Source organism: Rhamphochromis longiceps, linkage group LG12, assembly GCF_057381845.1.
Source record: "Rhamphochromis longiceps isolate RC_006_pf linkage group LG12, R_longiceps_female_GT1.1, whole genome shotgun sequence".
In the NCBI taxonomy this organism is placed as follows: Eukaryota; Metazoa; Chordata; class Actinopteri; order Cichliformes; family Cichlidae; genus Rhamphochromis; species Rhamphochromis longiceps.
The window spans coordinates 10309465-10329263 of NC_140568.1; the positions used below are offsets into that span (position 1 = coordinate 10309465).

The 19799-nt window shown below is 40.9% G+C and overlaps 1 protein-coding gene across 1 annotated transcript; it reads left to right on the forward strand.

Moving 5' to 3' along the window:
- Nucleotides 1-524: 524 nt before the first annotated feature.
- On the forward strand, nt 525-17666 carry LOC146656927 (glutamine--fructose-6-phosphate aminotransferase [isomerizing] 1). The gene is made up of 19 exons (XM_085424700.1): nt 525-662; nt 3793-3900; nt 4609-4716; nt 4850-4975; nt 5059-5117; nt 5203-5337; nt 5425-5486; nt 5671-5750; nt 5836-5944; nt 6049-6212; nt 7831-7926; nt 8186-8283; nt 8485-8605; nt 8880-9037; nt 11817-11931; nt 13792-13919; nt 14020-14187; nt 14585-14746; nt 15720-17666. Exons 1-19 carry the CDS (start codon nt 656-658, stop codon nt 15762-15764), a joined length of 2049 nt encoding a protein of 682 aa, XP_085280826.1. The 5' UTR covers nt 525-655; the 3' UTR covers nt 15765-17666.
- The last annotated feature ends 2133 nt before the right edge of the window (nt 17667-19799 follow it).

Here is a 19799-nt window from a genome sequence, read left to right on the forward strand (position 1 = left end):
TGAAACACAAGAGGACGGATGGTTGATATACTGGACAAAGGTTGTTGAAGATGTAGCTGCCAGGCAAGAGGAGGACATGCAGAGGGTTGGTGCGGCATAAAAGGATACTACCAATAAGGTCAGATGATCCAGGGTGGTGACACATGAACAGAGCGACCAAAAGAAGGTAAAATAGAAAGTGGGTATTTTCCACAAAAATTATATAGACCATTTAAACTATGTAAGACCAAAAAACCATAAAAGGCAATTTTGCATATAAAAATTTTAAAAAGCATTGGTGGATTTCTACTGAGGGACGTTGTACCTCAGTAATTCTAAAATCGCCAGAGCATACACAGGCTTTTGGGCCTTTTTAGCAATATTTTCCTTCCACGGCCAGTAGAAAGCACAGGCCTTCCATTGTGGGCCGATGTTGACTCTAGCAGCAGCAGGATCTGCAGGATGTTCCGGCTGCGAATCGCATCCTGATGCCACGTCAGAAATGCGTACGTCTGTAGGCGCAACCTGAATCGACAGATCTCCCGACCAATCAGAAGGCGCCATGGAAGAACGCGGTTGGCTATGATTCATAGGAACCATCGGGGGCGGAGCTTATTGACAGGCGTTCCCAGCTACCGACTTCAGAGTAGCTGTAACTGGCAGCAGAACTGTAGCCATGTGTGGTGAGTAGTGCATTTATTCTATATTTATACTAATAGGCGCTGAATGTGTGTGGTTCACGTTTCACCAGAATAGCTAGCTGAATAGTTATTCAGCTATTGCCATGTTAGTTTGAGGATAAATGCTGGAAATGAGCTAGGGGAGGCTAAAGTGAGTTTTGTATGGCCAACATGATGTTGCTAGCCAGCTAAATATAAACCGGTCTGTGTTTTTCCGTTTTACTCTGAAAGCTGCTTGATGTGGGATAACACGATCGAGCAGCAGAGTCGATATTTGAGTGCGACATTAAAATGGTAACCTGCTTTACGACGTTATTACCAGCCGAGTAAGTTTCCAGTAGCTAAATCTCTGTCTGTTACTGTGGATCTAGATGACTGTGACAGAGACCTTGGAAAACGAGTTAGGCTCGTTGTTATTATAAAAAATGAAAGTGTAACTAGATGATCTGTGTTCTTTGGGATAATACCATACCATACCATACCACCTTTATTTATAAAGCACTTTAACATATAAACCAGTGTCCACAAAATGCTGTACACATACAAATAGGATAAACAAAACATAAAATCAAATATGTTTTTTTAAGTCAAATTGAGTCAACCCCTTAAAAGAGTGCCAAAGGCTTTAGCAAATATTGTACTATATAATACTGGTGTATCGCTGTGAATTAACATCAGTCTTTCACTGTCTATATGACGCCAGTGGTCATAATCAGTTTGATGCTTTCTAATCCTGTCCTGTCTCCGCCGTCTCCATCTATCTCAGTCCTATGACTGATACCTGACATCTGTTTTCTCTCACTGTTATCACAATCAGAGCACTTCCATAACCAAGCCACCTTGCTATCAATATCTCTTGTCACAGTAAGGTGCCACTTTGCTTAGGTTAACCATTAAGCACTGATTATTTGCAGAAGGGTCCCTTTTGTCTCTCTTTACCCCTCAGTGTCCACCCCCATCACTTGCTTTTCTGAATGAATGCTCTGTTGAGCCAGGATGTCCACTGGTTAGTGTTTAGCCCTGTAACAGGGCTGCACTTTATGCCCACTCCTTTTGCCATTCATGGTGTCACTCCTTTCCTTTGTGTATTTGTTATTAGACTGGATGACAGATGTTTTAGGGAGGAAATTCTCATTATTTATGGAGGTTGCCAATAAAATGCTGAAATCTTGATTTACACTGGCCTGTTTCTGTATCGTAATGGTCTCTCACTTGGGTTAGTAATCACACACAAATAAATCTCAAGTCTTAGTGACAAGGTAAATATCTTAAAATGATTTACAGATGGGAAACAGAAACATCTCGCGTCTGATTTTTGTCATTCCTTTGACAATTCCCCTACCTCTGCTTTACGTAGGCAAGAGGTTATCTTAGGGAAACGGCAGGTCTATATATGTATACTTAATTGTCTTTAAACAGGTCTATCTTCCAAGAGATAACTATATCAGGTTTTCCAGTGCCTGTATGACTTGTTTCTCGTGTGTTACATTAGTTTGTCTGGCACTGAACTGTGAATAGCAGCAGATCGACAACTCCCAGTAATTCTTGGCCTGCTACACCAGGAAGGAGTCCAATTACGTTCTCTGTGGTTTCACCAGCCACCTTTACGTAATCATTGTCATCATAAATAGTTTCGTTTTAAGATTTAAAATTGTTTTAAAAACAATTTCTAACTCAAAATGAATCCAAAGCTTGTTTAAAATAAAAACCAGCTGATGGGATAAATCCATGCAGCATACAGATTGTGAGATGTCCTTTGGCATCGGAAAAAACCTTTTAAATACTGTAATAGTGACTTCAGCCAACCTTCACCATAGGGCTGCTCGATTATGGCAAAAATGATAATCACGATTATTTTCACTGAAATTGAGATCACGATTATTTGACGATATTTATTTAACCCTTTAAGACCTACTATAGAACCAAGTCCACCAGAGCTTTTTTTTTTTTTTTTTTTTTTTTTTTACATGCTGTAGTGCCATTTGTGGGAGCATTTCAAGTTGCTATACATCAATACAACTGTTATAGCCCATATTTTAATAATATGTATGCATTAAGTCCATAGTAATTACATAAATTGCAAAAAAGTGCAATAAACTACAAAAAAAATTGAAAATCGCTTTTGTTTTGTTTACATATATTTCTACTTGGAGAAATTTAAGAGGTTTATCCCTCAAAACTTTAAATACAATAAAGTTGCAAAAAATAGTTTCCCACCACAGGAAATTTATTTTGAGTGTCTTCATAGTTTTATTTTGGAGATACAGCAATTTTTATATACTGCAGGAAAAACAAAAAACAATCCTATGATGCAAATTTGCAAAGAAAACAGCATGTGCATCATTTCACTGTGGGAAGTGTTACGAACAGCTGATAGGAACGGCAAAGCGTGTTTCTGGAATATTATGTTTTTGTTCCTGCAAGCGCTTTTTATGCAATTTTTGCAAAGCTATATGTGGAACGAAACCGTGACCGAGGACAAGCTGATGGCATAAGATGTAAGTACAACTCCTCCGGTTTCATATGCAAAACAAATTATTGCGCTAGCTTACACGGTTCAGGTTCTACAGGGATTTAAAAATAGTTACGCAAAACGGAGCATGCTGCTCTGACCGGATTTAAAGGGTTAACAATGACTTAAAAAAAATAATATAAAATGGTGTGCAACACCACTGAAGTTTTTTTTTTAAACTCTCTTTTCAACCAACGGCAGTCACTCTCCAAATAACTTCTGCTTAGCTTTCCGAGCTTCCCTCGGGTCCTCTTAATCAGCGGTCTCCAACCTTTTTTGCGCCACGGGCCGGTTTATGCCCGACAATATTTTCACGGACCGGCCTTTAAGGTGTCGCGGATAAATTAGGGAGGGGCTAATAATCGGCTCAGTCATTTTTAATGATCGTTGAAAGCCCAGATCGTAATCGTGATTAAAATTCGATTAATTGAGCAGCCCTACTTTACCAAACCCACATGAATTAAACATCACTCCCAAATGTTACAGGGGTATTAGTCTGACAGGCATTTCAAGTGATCTGCCCTTCCAACTGCAAATAAAAAAATAAAAAAATCTCCTTTTGGTAGCACAAATTCTTTATAAAGAAAAGCTTTCTAAAACATTATTCCCTCCTTCCCCAAGGAATCTTTGCCTATCTCAACTACCACGTGCCAAGGACTCGCCGTGAAATCCTTGAGATCCTCCTTAAAGGTCTACGTCGTCTGGAGTACAGAGGCTATGATTCAGCTGGTAAGAAAAAGAGAGACTCATCACCAACAAGTTCTGCCTTTTTTTAAATTGTGTTTTGTTTTGTTTTTCTTGTGTTCAGACCTCCTCAGAGGTTACTCAAGAAATTCCAAAATGTTGTAATAGTTTGTTGGTCTCCAATGTAACATTAATGCAGCAACTGTCCTGAAAGTCACACTTGATTTTTTGTTTTTCAGTAATACATGCCAACACTAATGACTTGTGCCTGATTTATGCTTGCGTGTGGTTACGTGTTGATTAATGTGTGGTTGTGTCCCGGTGTTTTATATACGGTGCCAACAGATGCTGGGATTTTTGTTTTTCTCCTGGTTCCTCGCTCTTTGTTCTGCTCAGTTTTATGTTACATTATTATTATTATTTTGTTTTTTTGTTTTGTTTTTTTGTTTTCTGTGGAGGCAGTTATATTTATCCCTCTGGTTTTCCACTTCTTTGTACTTTCCCTCACATCCATTTTGGTAGTTTCAGCAATCTTCTTCAAGGAATCTGCTGTCTGACCTTGTATTTACACTATGATTATTTTTCCTTATACTGAGTAAATAATAGTTTTTTTTTTCTTTCAGTTCTTCTCAGACATTGGACCAAAAAGAAGACTTTACTTACATAATAGTAATACCACCGTTATACCTAATACCTACGGCCTTGCCATCTTTATGATTCAGCTATTTCTAACTTTTTTAAAAATTTCATTAGGTGTTGGAATTGATGGGGGCAACAGCAAAGATTGGGAGGTCAACGCCAGATCTATCCAGCTGATCAAGCAGCGTGGAAAAGTGAAGGCCCTGGATGAGGAGATCCACAGTAAGCTGAGATTGTTGCTCGTTTAGAGAGAACTAATAGTTGACCGAATCCTCAATTTTCCTTCCTGCACGCTGTGGTGCAATTCGCATATTTAATGTCGTCTGTCTTGGGGGTGTGTTTGTTTGATTTATAGAACAGCAGGATATTGACCTGGATGTGGAGTTTGATGTCCACAGTGGCATTGCCCACACTCGCTGGGCCACTCACGGTGAGCCCAGCCCAGTCAACAGTCATCCACATAGATCTGACAAAAACAATGGTGAGTGATGTTTCAAGTTGGTACAGAAACAGCTAAATGTTTGATTCTGTGTTAAGTTTCTGACAGTCCTCTTTGGTTTGCAGAATTCATAGTCATTCACAATGGCATTATCACCAACTACAAAGACCTGAAGAAATTCCTGGTGAGCAGATGTTTTTCATTAATATTTCTTGATGTGTTTTCATTGTTCCGATTTGTAAAGCGAAATCATTTTCTCGTTTCTGTAGGAGAGCAAAGGTTATGAGTTCGAGTCAGAGACTGACACAGAGAGCATCGCCAAGTTGGTGAAGTACATGTATGACAACCGGGAGAGCGACGACATCAGTTTCGCCACGCTGGTTGAACGTGTGACTCAGCAGCTGGTAAGGACTTGCTAATGTACACCAAAGATGCAAAAGCAATCAGACAGTAAAAAGATCTGACTTCCTGTTTGACCTGCTGCCTTGCAGGAAGGAGCTTTTGCACTGGTCTTCAAGAGTGTCCACTATCCCGGCGAGGTGGTTGGTACAAGGTAAACTCACACACTGATGGCTGATCTTAAATCTCCTAAAGTGACGTCTAAGACGGGTCAAAATGTATACAATACATTTTGAAGTCTGACAGTATAAGAAACCTTTCTGCGATGCATTTAGACCATATACTGGTAAAATATCAGGATGTGGTTTAAAATGAATATTTTCTTGTGGTTTATACAGGAGGGGAGGTCCTCTGCTGATTGGAGTGCGCAGTGATCACAAGCTGTCCAGCGATCATATTCCTGTGCTCTACCGCTCATGTAGTTATAGTTTCTCTTTCTAGTCAAATGTATCCAAATGTGGCTGGATGAAATTGCCTGAGGCCTGTTTTCTTTTACATCCCAGCTACTAAAGACAAGAAGAGCTGCAGCACCCTACCCAGGACAGACCAGGACACCTGCCTGTTTCCAGTAGATGAAAAAGCGGTGGAGTACTATTTTGCATCTGATGCGAGGTAAGCAGATACTGTTAGAGTGCACAACGATGTTCTTTATATGCCTGCTTTATGCGTGTATCAAAAATCAAACGTTTGATGTGGTTTCTGATCTGTCACGACAGCGCGGTGATCGAGCACACAAACCGGGTGATCTTCCTCGAGGACGACGACGTAGCCGCCGTGATGGATGGCCGGCTGTCGATTCACAGGATAAAGCGCACAGCTGGAGACTACCCAGCCCGTGCCATCCAGACCCTGCAGATGGAACTACAGCAGATCATGATGGGTGAGTGGAGGGACGAATTCTCTTCACAACATGCATTCCTTTCCCACACTAATGGTCAATAAATCATTTATAGTGTGCCATTAATTTAGTCTCAAATCCTGTTATTATCCTGCAAGTCATAATCGATGACCAGCTGCTTACATAGTTTGGCTTGCTTTTAACGGTTTGCCCTGAGGTTGTTCTTGTTATCATCCAAGTCGTTACACTCTTGCTAGATTAGCAGCGCCACCAGAGAAACCACTGTTGGTAAAACAAACCACTTTGCTTTAAGATGTTATTACTCCCATCTTCCCTTCTTGACCCGAGTTGAAATATTATGCTAGGTTTGTAGTAAGACAGCTGTTTCCTTCTTTTTCAACATTTTACTCCAGCCCCAGGATTTGAACTCAAACAAATCCTGGGGCTGGATTTGTTAAAGCTAAATTTAAATTTTAGCTTTAATGTGAAGCCATTAATATCCTATGTATAGAACAATGTGCAATTTGTGGCTTTTTAAAAAAAAGTACAGTTCCCCTTACTAATGCTTAGACAAATGCACCCAATAAAAAGCATTTCTCAGTGTTTAATTGTTGTTAAAGAAAAACAATTATTTTCCCAAGTCACCAAAGTTAAAGCGTTCACTTATGGGAATTAGGACACATTTTTATTATTGCATTATTTTCCCTTTTTTCGTGTACAAAATCATAATAAAAACCCCACAATCATGTAAGTTTATTCTTGGGACAGTTTTTCATGCAAAACAGACCTTTACGCATATCGACTCCAGGTCTGTAAGAATCTGACAAATCTATAATCAGTCAGGATTAAATTGCTTCCCAGGGCTGTTAGGTAATCCTTACTGACTTTATATTTGTCAGACCCTGATTAGGACTTGGAGTCGATGTGCATAAGGTCTGTTTTGCATGCAAAATTGCACCAAGAATCAACTTGTTACATGCACTTAATCAGTTATTGGACTTTTGGAATTGAAGTATTTCATCTATCCTGCTGCTGTGTCCTTAAATGAGGAACATGAGTCTAAGAAGTTTGCTCAGTATGAACACAGCTAAAAAAAAAGGAGATTAAATCTCATGGTTACTGTCTATATTTTCTTTTTTCTTCATTTTCACTGACTTTTCCTCAGCAGTCCAGCAGAGGGCAGAGGTGAGCCGGTGTTGGCTGCACTCGACATTCCTTTGTGGTCCTGTCATTACTCAGCCTCTCTCCTCTCATTTCCTAGTTTTTTCTTCTTCTGCTGAATAACCTAATTCGAATGACCCAAATTGCTCTCAAAGTACGTTTTATTTCATTTGAGGCATGACTCATGCTATGGCTCCAAATATCTTAATAGAGAAAGAAAGTTTACCCAATAAGTACTCTCATTTCCAGGAAGGCCTGATTGTCAATAAAACACAGTGAGGACGTTTGTTTTTGCTCCTTCAGGAGGCTGTGGTTTGCATTCTCGGACACTTAATACATGTAAACAAAACCTCTCTCGTTCGGTTGAGTTCATGTGGGTTTTATGGGGCTTATAAAAAGTCTATCACTGAGTGCTTAACTGGTATTTACCTTTTCTTCTTTTCTTTTTTTTTGACTAATTCTGGAAATGTTCCCGTGATATCTGATCCTCATTTTACAGGCAACTACAGCTCCTTCATGCAGAAGGAGATCTTTGAGCAGCCAGAGTCTGTTGTTAACACCATGAGAGGGAGAGTCAACTTTGACAACAACACAGGTTGGAGCACTGCCTTATTATTATATTTACCAAGACAAGAAATGACAATTCCTCAAAAATGTCAATCTTTGGCTTTCACTGTAGTCTTTAGCGTCAAGTAATTTAGTTTTGCATGTGCAACTACCTTTAGTTCATTATAATAAGGATCAAGGACGCCCTATAAAAGTTTTACAGCTATAAGTACATTTTTTAAGTGTAAAATGTCCCATCTCTCCTGTGGGGTGTTTGTGGTCTTTGAGCAGTTTGTTGTGCTTTTCAGTGACACTGGGTGGACTTAAGGATCACATCAAAGAGATTCAGAGGTGTCGCCGACTTATCCTCATTGCTTGTGGCACCAGCTATCATGCAGGAGTAGCAGTGAGTAGTCTTTTGTTTAACCACCTTTTGTTCTTTGGTGCAAAGTCCCGTCAGAAAAATAATCAAACTGAATCCAAGAGGAAAATATGACAGGAAATATGACACCTGTGTTGTGGTATGAGCTTCGTGTCCTGCCACACTCTATGCTCTGTGCACAGCTGGCACGTTTTCACAAATCGATGCTGTTGTTTTTTTTCCCAGACCCGCCAGGTGCTGGAGGAGCTGACCGAGCTGCCTGTCATGGTGGAGCTGGCCAGCGACTTCCTGGACAGGAACACGCCTGTTTTCCGAGACGATGTCTGCTTCTTTATCAGCCAGTCAGGTGTGGAGACCAGTGCCATCTGGACTTGATCTGTGGCACATTCCCCATTTGTATTCCACTTTCTATTTGGGGGCTCTTCTTAATTTATCTTTCTATGTGCTCAACTTTTTCAAAATGCTGAGTCAAAGTTTTTGAAACCTGTGGATTATTTTTTTCTGTAAAGCTGTCTTAAATCAGACTAGTTTATGGTGCAAAAGTCAGTAAATCAGTTTTATTGTGTGAATTGTTACGTTCCATAAACGGGTTGTGTTTTCCATTTCTGCCGACCCCGCAGGGGAGACCGCTGACAGCCTCATGGCCCTGCGCTACTGTAAGGAGAGGGGGGCTCTGACTGTGGGCGTCACTAACACAGTGGGCAGCTCCATCTCGAGGGAGACTGACTGTGGCGTCCACATCAACGCCGGGCCAGAGATCGGAGTAGCGAGCACCAAGGTATACCATGGCAACCGTGGCTCTAATTAACTCTGCGGTTTTTATGAGTGCAGCTTTTATGCGCCGTGGAAGTGGAAAACCACAACATGCATTTATTGTGTCACTGGAGATTGAAAGGATACTTCTTACATTAACCTCTTGAGGTTAGGTTATATTATGCTACACAGCATTACCAAAATTACTGTTATTATTATCTTGCTATCTTTGAAATGGCTACTTTAAACACAGGGACCAGGTCTGTGACTACCCGCTGTCAGTTGCCTCCTTCATAGCAACTTATATAAAGAGTGATAAAATGGTGATAAGACAGAGTCAGTCTGTAATCATTTTGAGGGGTGAATGGGGCCAAGTTGCCAATTACATGCAATCTGTGTGTGATAAATCAACCAAAATAGAAAATCTGTTGCCTTTTACATACAAATAAATTCACATTAACTGCATGCATTTAGCCAGAACCTCATAGATTTTGAAGAGAAAGTCAGAAGTTGCTCCACAAATATCGGCATAGTTGCTGTTGGATGACGATTTCACTGCATAATGAGACAGGGGCTCAGGAATCTTATATAGCGATATAACCAGTTGAGTGGACTCCGCCTTTCAAATGTTCACCAATGTGTCTGACGGTGATTGCAGTCAGTTGGAGCTGGAGACAGGTTGCCAAACAACTTGCAACCAGTTGCAGGCTCCAAATTTTTATTTATTTATTTTTTTTAAATCAGTTCACTGGGCAGCAACCAAGTTTCCAGCCATAGAGTTTTCCTACTCATTCTATTTAAACTCCAGTGAGACTGAGTCATTAGTGATGAAGATGAATGTACTGCTGGGTGTGTTTTCACCTTGTTGTGGCAGGCTTGGATGTGGATGATTGAAAACAGCACATTCCCTTGGAGTTGAAGTGAATGCTTATTGCTCCATTTAAAAAAGCAATCTACTAATTTTTCTGCTTTTGTCTATGACAATATTTTCAGAGGCAACACACCAAATGAATTTGTTACGTTCAAGTTAGAAATATAGCGCATGATTTCTTTGATTTGTTGTAACTGAGCCTTTGATGCTTAGCTAAAGTACTGTACACCAGTTAATTGCAACATCTCATAAATGAACTCGACGCTCGCTGACTCTGAATGAAACCCAGATGAAAACTCCATTGCAATTCTGGTCCCGCCTTTTGGAAGTTGACGTGGTCCTCCACCGTTATCCCAGAGGGAGTTAAAGAAGCCTGATTTTCTCATCTCAGCTCATGTAAACCTTGGACACTTGGTTTCATGCCCCTCCCACCCCCTCACCGAAAGCATTTGCCAGCTGGGATTTGAGCAGAGGAGTTGAAGCCCCTGCTCTTTCTAGGGAGCATAGAGAGAGAGAGTTAGGAAAAGTGGAGCAGGTCCTTCCCTGCCCCAGCTCTTGGCTCGGTGACTCTTGTGTTGCTCCAAAGTCCCAGAGCACGCCTCAGAGACGCCATCATTTACTGCTCGGCTGGCAGGGCCACACACCCACACCCACCTCAACCGAATGTTGCACATTAACAACCAAGCTTATCAAAACACTGACTTGGTTTGCAACTAATCACATGCTGAATCATCCCAAATTCATATATTTGGTCTCAATTTTCTGCTTTTTCATGCTCGTAGGATTTTTTTTAAACTTTAAATGAGGGAATTTCCAATTCCTTTGTTCATATTCAAGATTCATGGCATAAATTAGCACTAAAAGACAAAACACTTTGATGCTATCATGAGGCAGATCCTTCTGGCAGGTCAGCCGACAGTAAATGAGAGAAGACTGCTTTTGAATTACATAACTCTTTCCACTGGGAATTTACAGGATTACAAAGTTTGTTTTCTAGATCACAGCTGTTGTGTTTTCTTTATGTTTCAGCTGTGTATGCATGCATGCTCACATTTGCAGGGTCAAAGTTGGCACATTGTGCATCAGGAAAGCACTGACAAGTTTGAAAGTATGAATATGGAAGAGATCAACGGTTGAATATGTGGGTTAAATATGTTGCCACAGCTCTGAAGGACTACGATTTGTGTGTTGTTGTGAAGAAAAAAGAAACTGTGTGTAAAGGTTTTACAGCTATTTTCTTGGCCCTGCACATTGGCATTTCTGAGTCCAGAGAGTCTTGTGAATTGACTTGGCTTCTCTCAGACTCTGATTGAATCTCCTAAATGAGCATGGAAGACCTCCAAACGTGCTTGGAGATGAAGGAAGGAGAGGGTGCGGGCGGCGATGACGGCAGGCACAGTCTCAGATGTGTTGAGGTTATAAGAAGCGACATTTCCAGAAGGATCAGACATCATCTGTGGTATATGTGGCTACAAAGGTTTTTAGGATGAGCAGCACTAACTTAACTGCGTGTGTTTTTTTTTGTTTTTTTTATAATGCTGCTTGATGTGTATGAAAACCCACCTCTCCATATTTCATCTGGTGCAGATTATAAACTGGAGACCAAATTTGCAATCAAAACAAAGCGAAAAAGAAGGACATGGCTTCATAATCTGTACCGAAAGGCTCAAGTCGTGATCTGGTCGCTGCTTCGTTGGTTCGATATTGAGCTGCAAAATAGGAAATCTACCATTCCCTCTAGAAATGAGGTCACAAGCAAGCAAGCTTTGACTGTGCAGTGGTGGCGGTCCACTTTGTGACCTTCATACAAATAGTTAGGGAGCAGTTGTTTTCTTTATTAGTCAGAGTAGAGACAGACAAAGAAACCGCATCTTAGCAATTGTGTTACAGTTAATAAATATTCTACTTTCTCTGTTGTGTTTTTCGTCTTCAGGCCTACACCAGTCAGTTTGTGGCCTTGATCATGTTTGCCCTCCTGATGTGCGATGACAGGATTTCAGTGCAGCCCAGGCGCCGTGAGATAATCCAGGGCCTAAGAGTGCTTCCAGGTAAGTCACACCACATGTGTTGTAATTCAGCCAGAGAAGTCTTGATCATATGTGAAGTTTAAACTAGAGATGGCACGATACCACTTTTTTATGTCCGATACCGATACCGATATCATAAATTTGGATATCTGCCGATACCGATATGAATCCGATATAGTGTTTTTTTAATCAACAAAACTGTTTTTTAAAATATCTTGCTGCATTTTGCAAGTCTGCAAGTTCATACTCAAGTTTAAAACAACAACTACACTAAAGCTATTCTGTTATACCTGTATACAAAAAAAATATTTCATAGTTCAGCAATACTGATCAATCTAATAAACTTAGACCTACACCATCCTCCCTATTCTGGTATTTTAAAGAGTACTTAGCGTAAATATTAAGCAACCTAACTAATAGGGTTCCAACTCCCAGCAACAACAAAAATAAATAAATAAAAAATAGGGAACCACCCCTCACGCTCCACCTCATGATGCTTAATCAACGTAATCAACCTTAATTTGATGCAGTGTGAAAAAAAATGCACAGAAATCAATTATTTTTCAAGAAATATTAAATAGATTCAACATCTTTCTTCAACAAAATTGCAGACTGCACAGATGGTACCTTCCCAAAGGAAAATGTACTATAGCTTACTAGGGTATATATTAGACTTAATAGTCACTATATACAGTAATTGACTTCTATTCATTTTACATCAAATTAAAACTTTGGGTGTCAGATAATTATTTATTAAAAGCTAGACATTTTAAATGAGAATAAGAAAGAAAAGTATGTCTTTGTGCCCCCTTTTCCCAGTTAATGCCCTATCGGCCCCCCTGGCTAAACTTTGCTAGATCCGCCCCTGCACAGTTACCAGCCGTCAGCTACGTAGAAAAAGATCCTGGTGTACAAAGTAATATTAAATAAATTGTAACAACAGCTTATCAAGCTTAAACGTGCTGCTGTTGTTCAGCCGCTGGTTTCCTCTTTCTGGCGCAAAATGGGCCAAAAGCAAACTAGAGACACGGACTGCGACAGAAAAGCCGATCAGCTGATCATTTAAGCAGTTTCACGATTGAAGTAGCAGCCGGAGAGCGAGAGGCAGTCGCTCGTTAAGCTTAACGTGGGAATGCTTTACAAACATTCAGAGATGGACTTACACACTTGCTTTACTTCTCTCGGGGATAACTTTGTCGGAGATGAAATGCCAGGTTGCTAGCGAAGCTCCAAATGCTATCCAGACCACCGACAGGTCCCGCATGCCACAGCTGCTCTATCACGTGATGCATACTGCTCCGACGTTCTGAGGCGAGTTACGGCGTGTTGCAAGTTTTGTGAGGTGCTTTCGTGATATTTAATGGATCGGATTACATTTTTTATTTTTCTCCGATATCCGATCCAGTAATTTAGGTCAGTATCGGACCGATACCGATACGTAATATCGGATCGGTCCATCTCTAGTTTAAACACAAAAAGACTGGAAAAACTAGCTCTCAGACCCAAGATCAAGCACATCCACAGCCTGTTTTAGTTTTGTTTTTGTTGGTGTTTTTTTTTTTTTTTTAAATCCTCTTAGAGGACAAACTTAAACGGCAACAAAAGGATCAGAAGACGAGAGAGAGCGGGAAGGGGGGCAGACGGATGAATAGCTTTAGATTTTGGCGTTGGGCTCTTGCATGACTCTGTGAATCTAAAGCACATGATAGCATGTCCCCAATAGTAACCTAATAAGGAATGTCTGGCTTGTCTGCCACTCCCTGCCCAACATTAGAAGCTGAGTCTAGGTTCATGTTGCTGCAATATTTTTTTCATATTTTGTCTCTGCCAGTCAGCCTCTTGAAACAAGAAAAAAAATGTGTGTGTGTGTGTGTGTGTTAGATCTGATTAAGGAGGTCCTCAGTTTGGATGATGAAATCCAGAAGCTGGCAACAGAGCTGTACCAGCAGAAGAGTGTGCTCATCATGGGCAGAGGCTACCATTACGCTACCTGCTTGGAGGGAGCACTGGTGAGCACATGCGAGTTTATCATCTGACAGCTTGATTGTTAATTTCAGCGTAGGCTTGTATTTATCTAAAGTCTGGATGTTTTTTTTCATTCCCCTGCAGAAAATCAAGGAAATCACGTACATGCATTCAGAGGGTATCCTGGCAGGAGAGCTGAAACACGGCCCGCTGGCCCTGGTGGATAAACTCATGCCGGTGATCATGATCATAATGAGAGACCACACTTATGTCAAGTGTCAGAATGCCCTGCAGCAAGTTGTTGCTCGCCAGGTAAGAATCGCACATGGCGCATGTTTTGTGATCAGCCTTATTGTAATGTCGGTGTGTTGGTTTATTTTATAATCCAGTCACAAGTGATCAGCCCAGATTGTTTAGTTGCCTGAAATGCTCAAACAAACTCTGACAAATAAAAACTAAATGTGACACTTTACAGTGTTTATTATATCGTGGAAAATGACTAAGTGAGTTTATTTGAATCCATTTAAGTTTTTTCCTTTCTGAAAACTGTTTGCATCATAACTCATTAAGTTCAAACCCCGAAAGTATGTTGACCACTGCGTCACCTCTGGCCCTTCAACTCAGTCGGTGAAAGGGGAGAGGTTGATTCAGCGCATCTCCATCATTGTGCAGTAAACACACTATATTCATCTCTTTGTTTCATTTACAGGGTCGTCCTATTGTGATCTGCGACAAGGACGATCACGAAACCATCAAAAACTCCAGCCGCACCATCAAAGTGCCTCACTGTTTGGACTGCCTGCAGGGCATCCTGAGCGTCATCCCTCTGCAGCTGCTGTCCTTCCACCTGGCTGTCCTCAGAGGCTACGATGTAAGTGCTTTCCCTTCAGGATCAGCAACAACTCTCAATCCAGCATGCTTCTTAATTCAAACATTTCTTGGAGATACCATTTTCCCAAGTGATTTCCACTCTTACAGTCATCATCAGTATACCTGTGTTTACAGGTGTAGTAAGAGTATGATTGTGTAAAATACGTCGATGATTCATTTCAGGACATAAAAGAAGACAGTTGTGCAAAAGATTCTGGAGCACAATATAAATGAGATATTCTGTTATTATTAGCCTGTCACTGATCATCTAGCGCTGTCGCTCAGGACTGCTTTGTAAGCAGAAACACTGCCAGAATAAACGTGCAGTGTTTATATCTGTAAATCAGCATGTCCCCAACTCGCTTGAAAATGTAACCTACTTTGTGAACGATGTAAACTGGCAAACTTGGTGGTGAAGGTGATGACGATGTGGTTAGCTGCCACACTGAAAGAATTATAGTGAAATGTAAATAACCTCCATCTGTGCGCGAATTCCGACCTGCGATTGTTTCATTTATTGGCAAAGCCCACAAGCTGTTACTGATGTTTGTGCTGGTGCTGCAGAACTGACTTAGATGTGTTGTCCCCTTGATTTCCTGTTTTTGAGGAATTTTAAAGGTCAAAGTGAGCAGCTTAACTCAAAGTCAGCATCTAGTCAGTTTTTCAGAGCATTTCAGAGAAACGTCCTGGCCGTGCAGCTCTGTAGAACAAACAGCTCCACCACACGCATGCCCTGTGTTTTATGTAATTTTGTCCGAGGGGAGGAGAAGCGCTCTGGACAGGACATGTGTGATAATTACAAGAGCAGTTCTTCCAAACCGCCATATCTCTGGCTCGCAGATTAAAGTATGTTTTTGTTAAGATTTGTATAAATCATACTCGGGTGTTTTGACAGCAGCATTTAGTCAACAGCAGCAACAGTGTCCTTTTCATCTGCAAGGCTATTGATTGTCTGCTCCTCTGTTTAAACGCAGGTGGACTGTCCAAGAAACCTGGCCAAGTCCGTGACAGTAGAGTGAGCCGCACCATTCATCACTAACAACAAAAGCTTGGCATAGACACACATTCAAGCACAGACCCCAAAGAAAGCGTCTGTGTGAAGTAAACCATCAGAAGATGACGTCCTGTCCTGTGTCTTGTGTGTCGTGGCTCTTTTTTTTTTCTTCTTTTTTTTATGCAGTCTTTCAGTAATCGCTCTTGTATCTCACTGTTGTGTATTATCACAGTGTTGCATTGTTTCTTTTATCAGAAAGCTTTGACAACATTTGTTTTTTCTTTGTTGTTGCCGGTGGCAAGGAATGGGTTGGGAATGACATATAACGTGCATATCACTTTTTCGGGGGTGAACCTGTATCAACCGTCGCTGGCCATTTATGGGCATGCCTTCCATGTTTATCTGTTGCTGATTGGGCTCTCTGGAAGCTGATGTTAAAGCTGACAGTAGTTTACGCTTTAAAGACCTCACTGGCTCATTTTCTCTTTTAGTGCAATGATTTGTAGTTTAGTTGGGATTTTTTTTCCTTGGCAGCTAATCATTCAAAGTGTCTTTACTCCACTGTTGAAGTAAACCACAGTCTTGAATCATTCCAAGCCACAGGTCATCGCTTCTTCATAATTGCAGTGTGGTTTTGATACACTTTCCCCTCTTGGATTTTCTTCTGAGGACACGCAGCAAAGAGCAGCATCAAATGTCCGATCAGAAAAAGTTTGTGAATACTATCATAAATCTTCTAATGTTGCTGTGTGTAAGCCCAGGAATTCGGTTTTTTAAACTCTGGTTTTGGTCCACTCAGTTAATGAGAGGAACCACCTACACCAGAGTCTGAGACGTCGCTCGTTCACTCTTTCCTATTTTTCTCGACACGATCCTGTTACTGTAAACGCTCTCTGGGTGCAGTTTAGCGTTTCATTCTCGTGTGGGACTTTTCGCATAAAGGTTTCTTTTTATCAATAAAATGAAGTAATGCAATTGAGATAAAGTTGCAAACCTGAAGTAGAGGCAGTCGCCAGCCCACACCTTGCCACCGTCATTTTGCAATCTTGGGACCATTTGTAGCTTTTCTTCTTTCTTTTTTTTTTCGTCCTCTTGTTACATTTGTTTGTTAATTGGTTTTTTGGAAGGAATTTTATATTATTGAAGTTACTCTTTCATTTAAAATGTTAATGTTACTGTCATCTGAAATGTCAAACCAAAAATCTGTCTCTGGTGGCTTTGGCAATCATAAACCAAATCTCTTTTTTTCGGTTTCACTGTTGCTTTTGTAGCCAAACATGAACTGATTTTGCAGATCGTATGCTATGAAGTTATTCTGAGGCCCTGAGGGCACGTATACACACAGTCGCTTGGCAGCATGTCATACTGTAGACGTTGACTTTGGTCAGAAGCCAAATGCCAAGCTGTGTGTCTGTGATCCCAGGTGTCTTTTAAATTCAGAAGCCAAGAAAAAAAGTGACATTGCATGCACACACACACACACAGTTATGCAGTAGAGAAAGAATAGGAGCAGCTTTTTTTAAGCCTGCATTCTTTAAGTTTAAAGATATTTATCTTGCATTTACAATCAAGCCTTAACTTGGACTTCATTTTCCCCCCTTGAGCCTTTTCTGAGCCAGTGAAATGTTGTTACAGGTACTTTTGTAACCCACACTCGAAACACTTTTTGATTTACTGACTGGATGTATTGATCAAGGATGCTGCAGTGGATCCTAGCACCATCTGTTGGGTTACAGAGGGAGTGGGAGTACTATTTATTAGTGGAACTGATGCAATAAAGTGTCACGTACGTATCTTTTAAAAGTGTCTGGGAGTTATTGGATTGAGGATGTGTGCGCTTGTGGATTTACATGACCTAAAATACTGACAGTGATAACAAAAGGTGTCTGTACGATTTTTATTCCAATAAATACGCTGTAGAAATTCAGGCACATTTGGACTTGTCATTAAAATAACGTGTTTAGTTCAGGTGATAGATTGCACAAAGAGTTGAGGTACTGGAGGTATTTAGGGGTAGCTCAAAGTAACGATACGCCGCCGCTGGTGCCAAACTCCAGGAAGACGGACACTATCGGTCTGATGCTCTCACGTAGAGCTGTCACAGTGGAGACGCAGCGTCTGAGGTTGCTCCACAGACAAGGCAGGAGTGAAACTGCCACTTGAACGAGAGCAAAGGACATCAAACACAGAGATAGTGAGAAGCGGCAGAGCGCGGGCAGCACAAGCAGCACTGCCTTGATTGGCTTTAAGGGCTCTGCAGATCTCCTTCCTCCACAGCCACTCGGAGGGCAGCTGTAATTTCTCAAGGTGTGCGATGGAGGCCAGGTGGAGCAGCAGCTTGAGCATGCATGTTGGTCCAAGTCTTCACGTGCCAGGAGCACACCTGCTAGCTTCTGCCTGATGAACGTGTTCAGTTTCAGCAAGACTGAGAGGTAAAGAGTCAAGCTCCTGGTGAAAGCAAGTGCAGCTCTCAGAAGGATTTCATTGCAGAAACTAACCACAACGGCGGCCTCACACGCAGCTGTGGAGTAATTATGGAAAGTAACCACGGCTTTCAGCAGTAACAGCCTCCATTGTCCGAGCATGGGGAGCGTCCTGGGCAGTTTCTCATCTATAAAGAGCATCGTGTGAAGCAGGTAACATCCTCTGTGTAGGAGCCAGACTTTGCTAGTTCTTATAAATCAAAGCGTCACTGCAGCTTTTATCAGTGGGGCTGAATAAGTGTTAGCAGCTGTTGTGACTTTAATTGCAGACAGCTTGGTGTCGTAAGGAGAACGGATTTTCTCTGCTGCAGGCCTCTTGTTAGAGGGGCAGGAATTAGGTGTTATCACAGGAAATGCGCATCTCTAACCATGAACATTAACCATGATTCCTCTATGCCTAAACGTCCTGAAAAACCAAAAGCAGAAACCTGAGTTTCTGTAACTGTAGTCGTTTATACGATCTTGTCAAGACTTGATATTGTGTTTATCTTTTCTTAAAAGTTTAGCATCTTCTGCATAATAAGGGCAGGGGAGCAATCAGCAGGTTCACCCGGTATCTAGATGTTTCCTGACGGCGCCAAGTCAAAGTGCAATAAACAGCTGTGTCCTCTTTATCTTCTTTTAGGTTAGGTCTCCTTGTTTATCAGCAGTTGGATCTTTTTAAGTTGCTATTTAAAATCCAACTACTGTGGACTACCAGAAACATCATGTTTGATCACCAAATGAACAAACCTAATGATGTAATTGTTCAAATCTGCTTCATTAGGGTTAGTCAGTTTGAGCCAGCAGCAGTGAACATTAAACCTGAAGCGTCAGTTAAAATGCTGGTAATTTTATTTTGAAAATCTAATGAATATTCAGTTACATTTACATGTTTACTGTCTGGCAATTCATGGCTGCTTTTGATAACCATCAAACATTTTCTACCAAATGATTTACAAGAACCCATTTTACATTCTGCTGTTTGTATTCTAATGAGATGCTTGTATTTGAAGACATTAGACTGATTTTTATTTTATTTTTTTCCAGATTGTAGTCCTTGTAAACTTTAGACGTGGCTGTGCAGAAAGGTCTCAGTAGATCAATTGTTTCTGAGTTATTCAGTCGAGCCCATCTGACACCAACAACCCTTCCACATACAAAATCACTGAAACCACCTCTCTTCTTCATTCTGGTGCTCTGTTTGGGCTACACCAGGTCGTCTTAACCATGTCTAAATGCCTAAATGCACAGAGTTGCTGCTATGTGAACGCCTGATTAGATATTTGTGTTAACGAGCAGTTGAACAGGTGTACCTAACAAAGTGGCCAATGAGTTTATGTGATTTACTTTAGAAACAGAGGTTAGCAACAGCAACAAAGTTTAAAATTTGCCCGAAATTCTACTATAAAATCTGCCCTTTGATTTGATTCTGTCCTCTTTGTTATTCCCAGATCATCATGATGTCATCACCCTCGACAGGCTTTTTCATTTCTGCAGCCCATGCATATTTCCTGAGGATTAGATTGTTTCAAATATTTTCCAAGATGGCTCCCCTATTCGTGTTGTAACATAATGCAATATATTAACATCTTGAA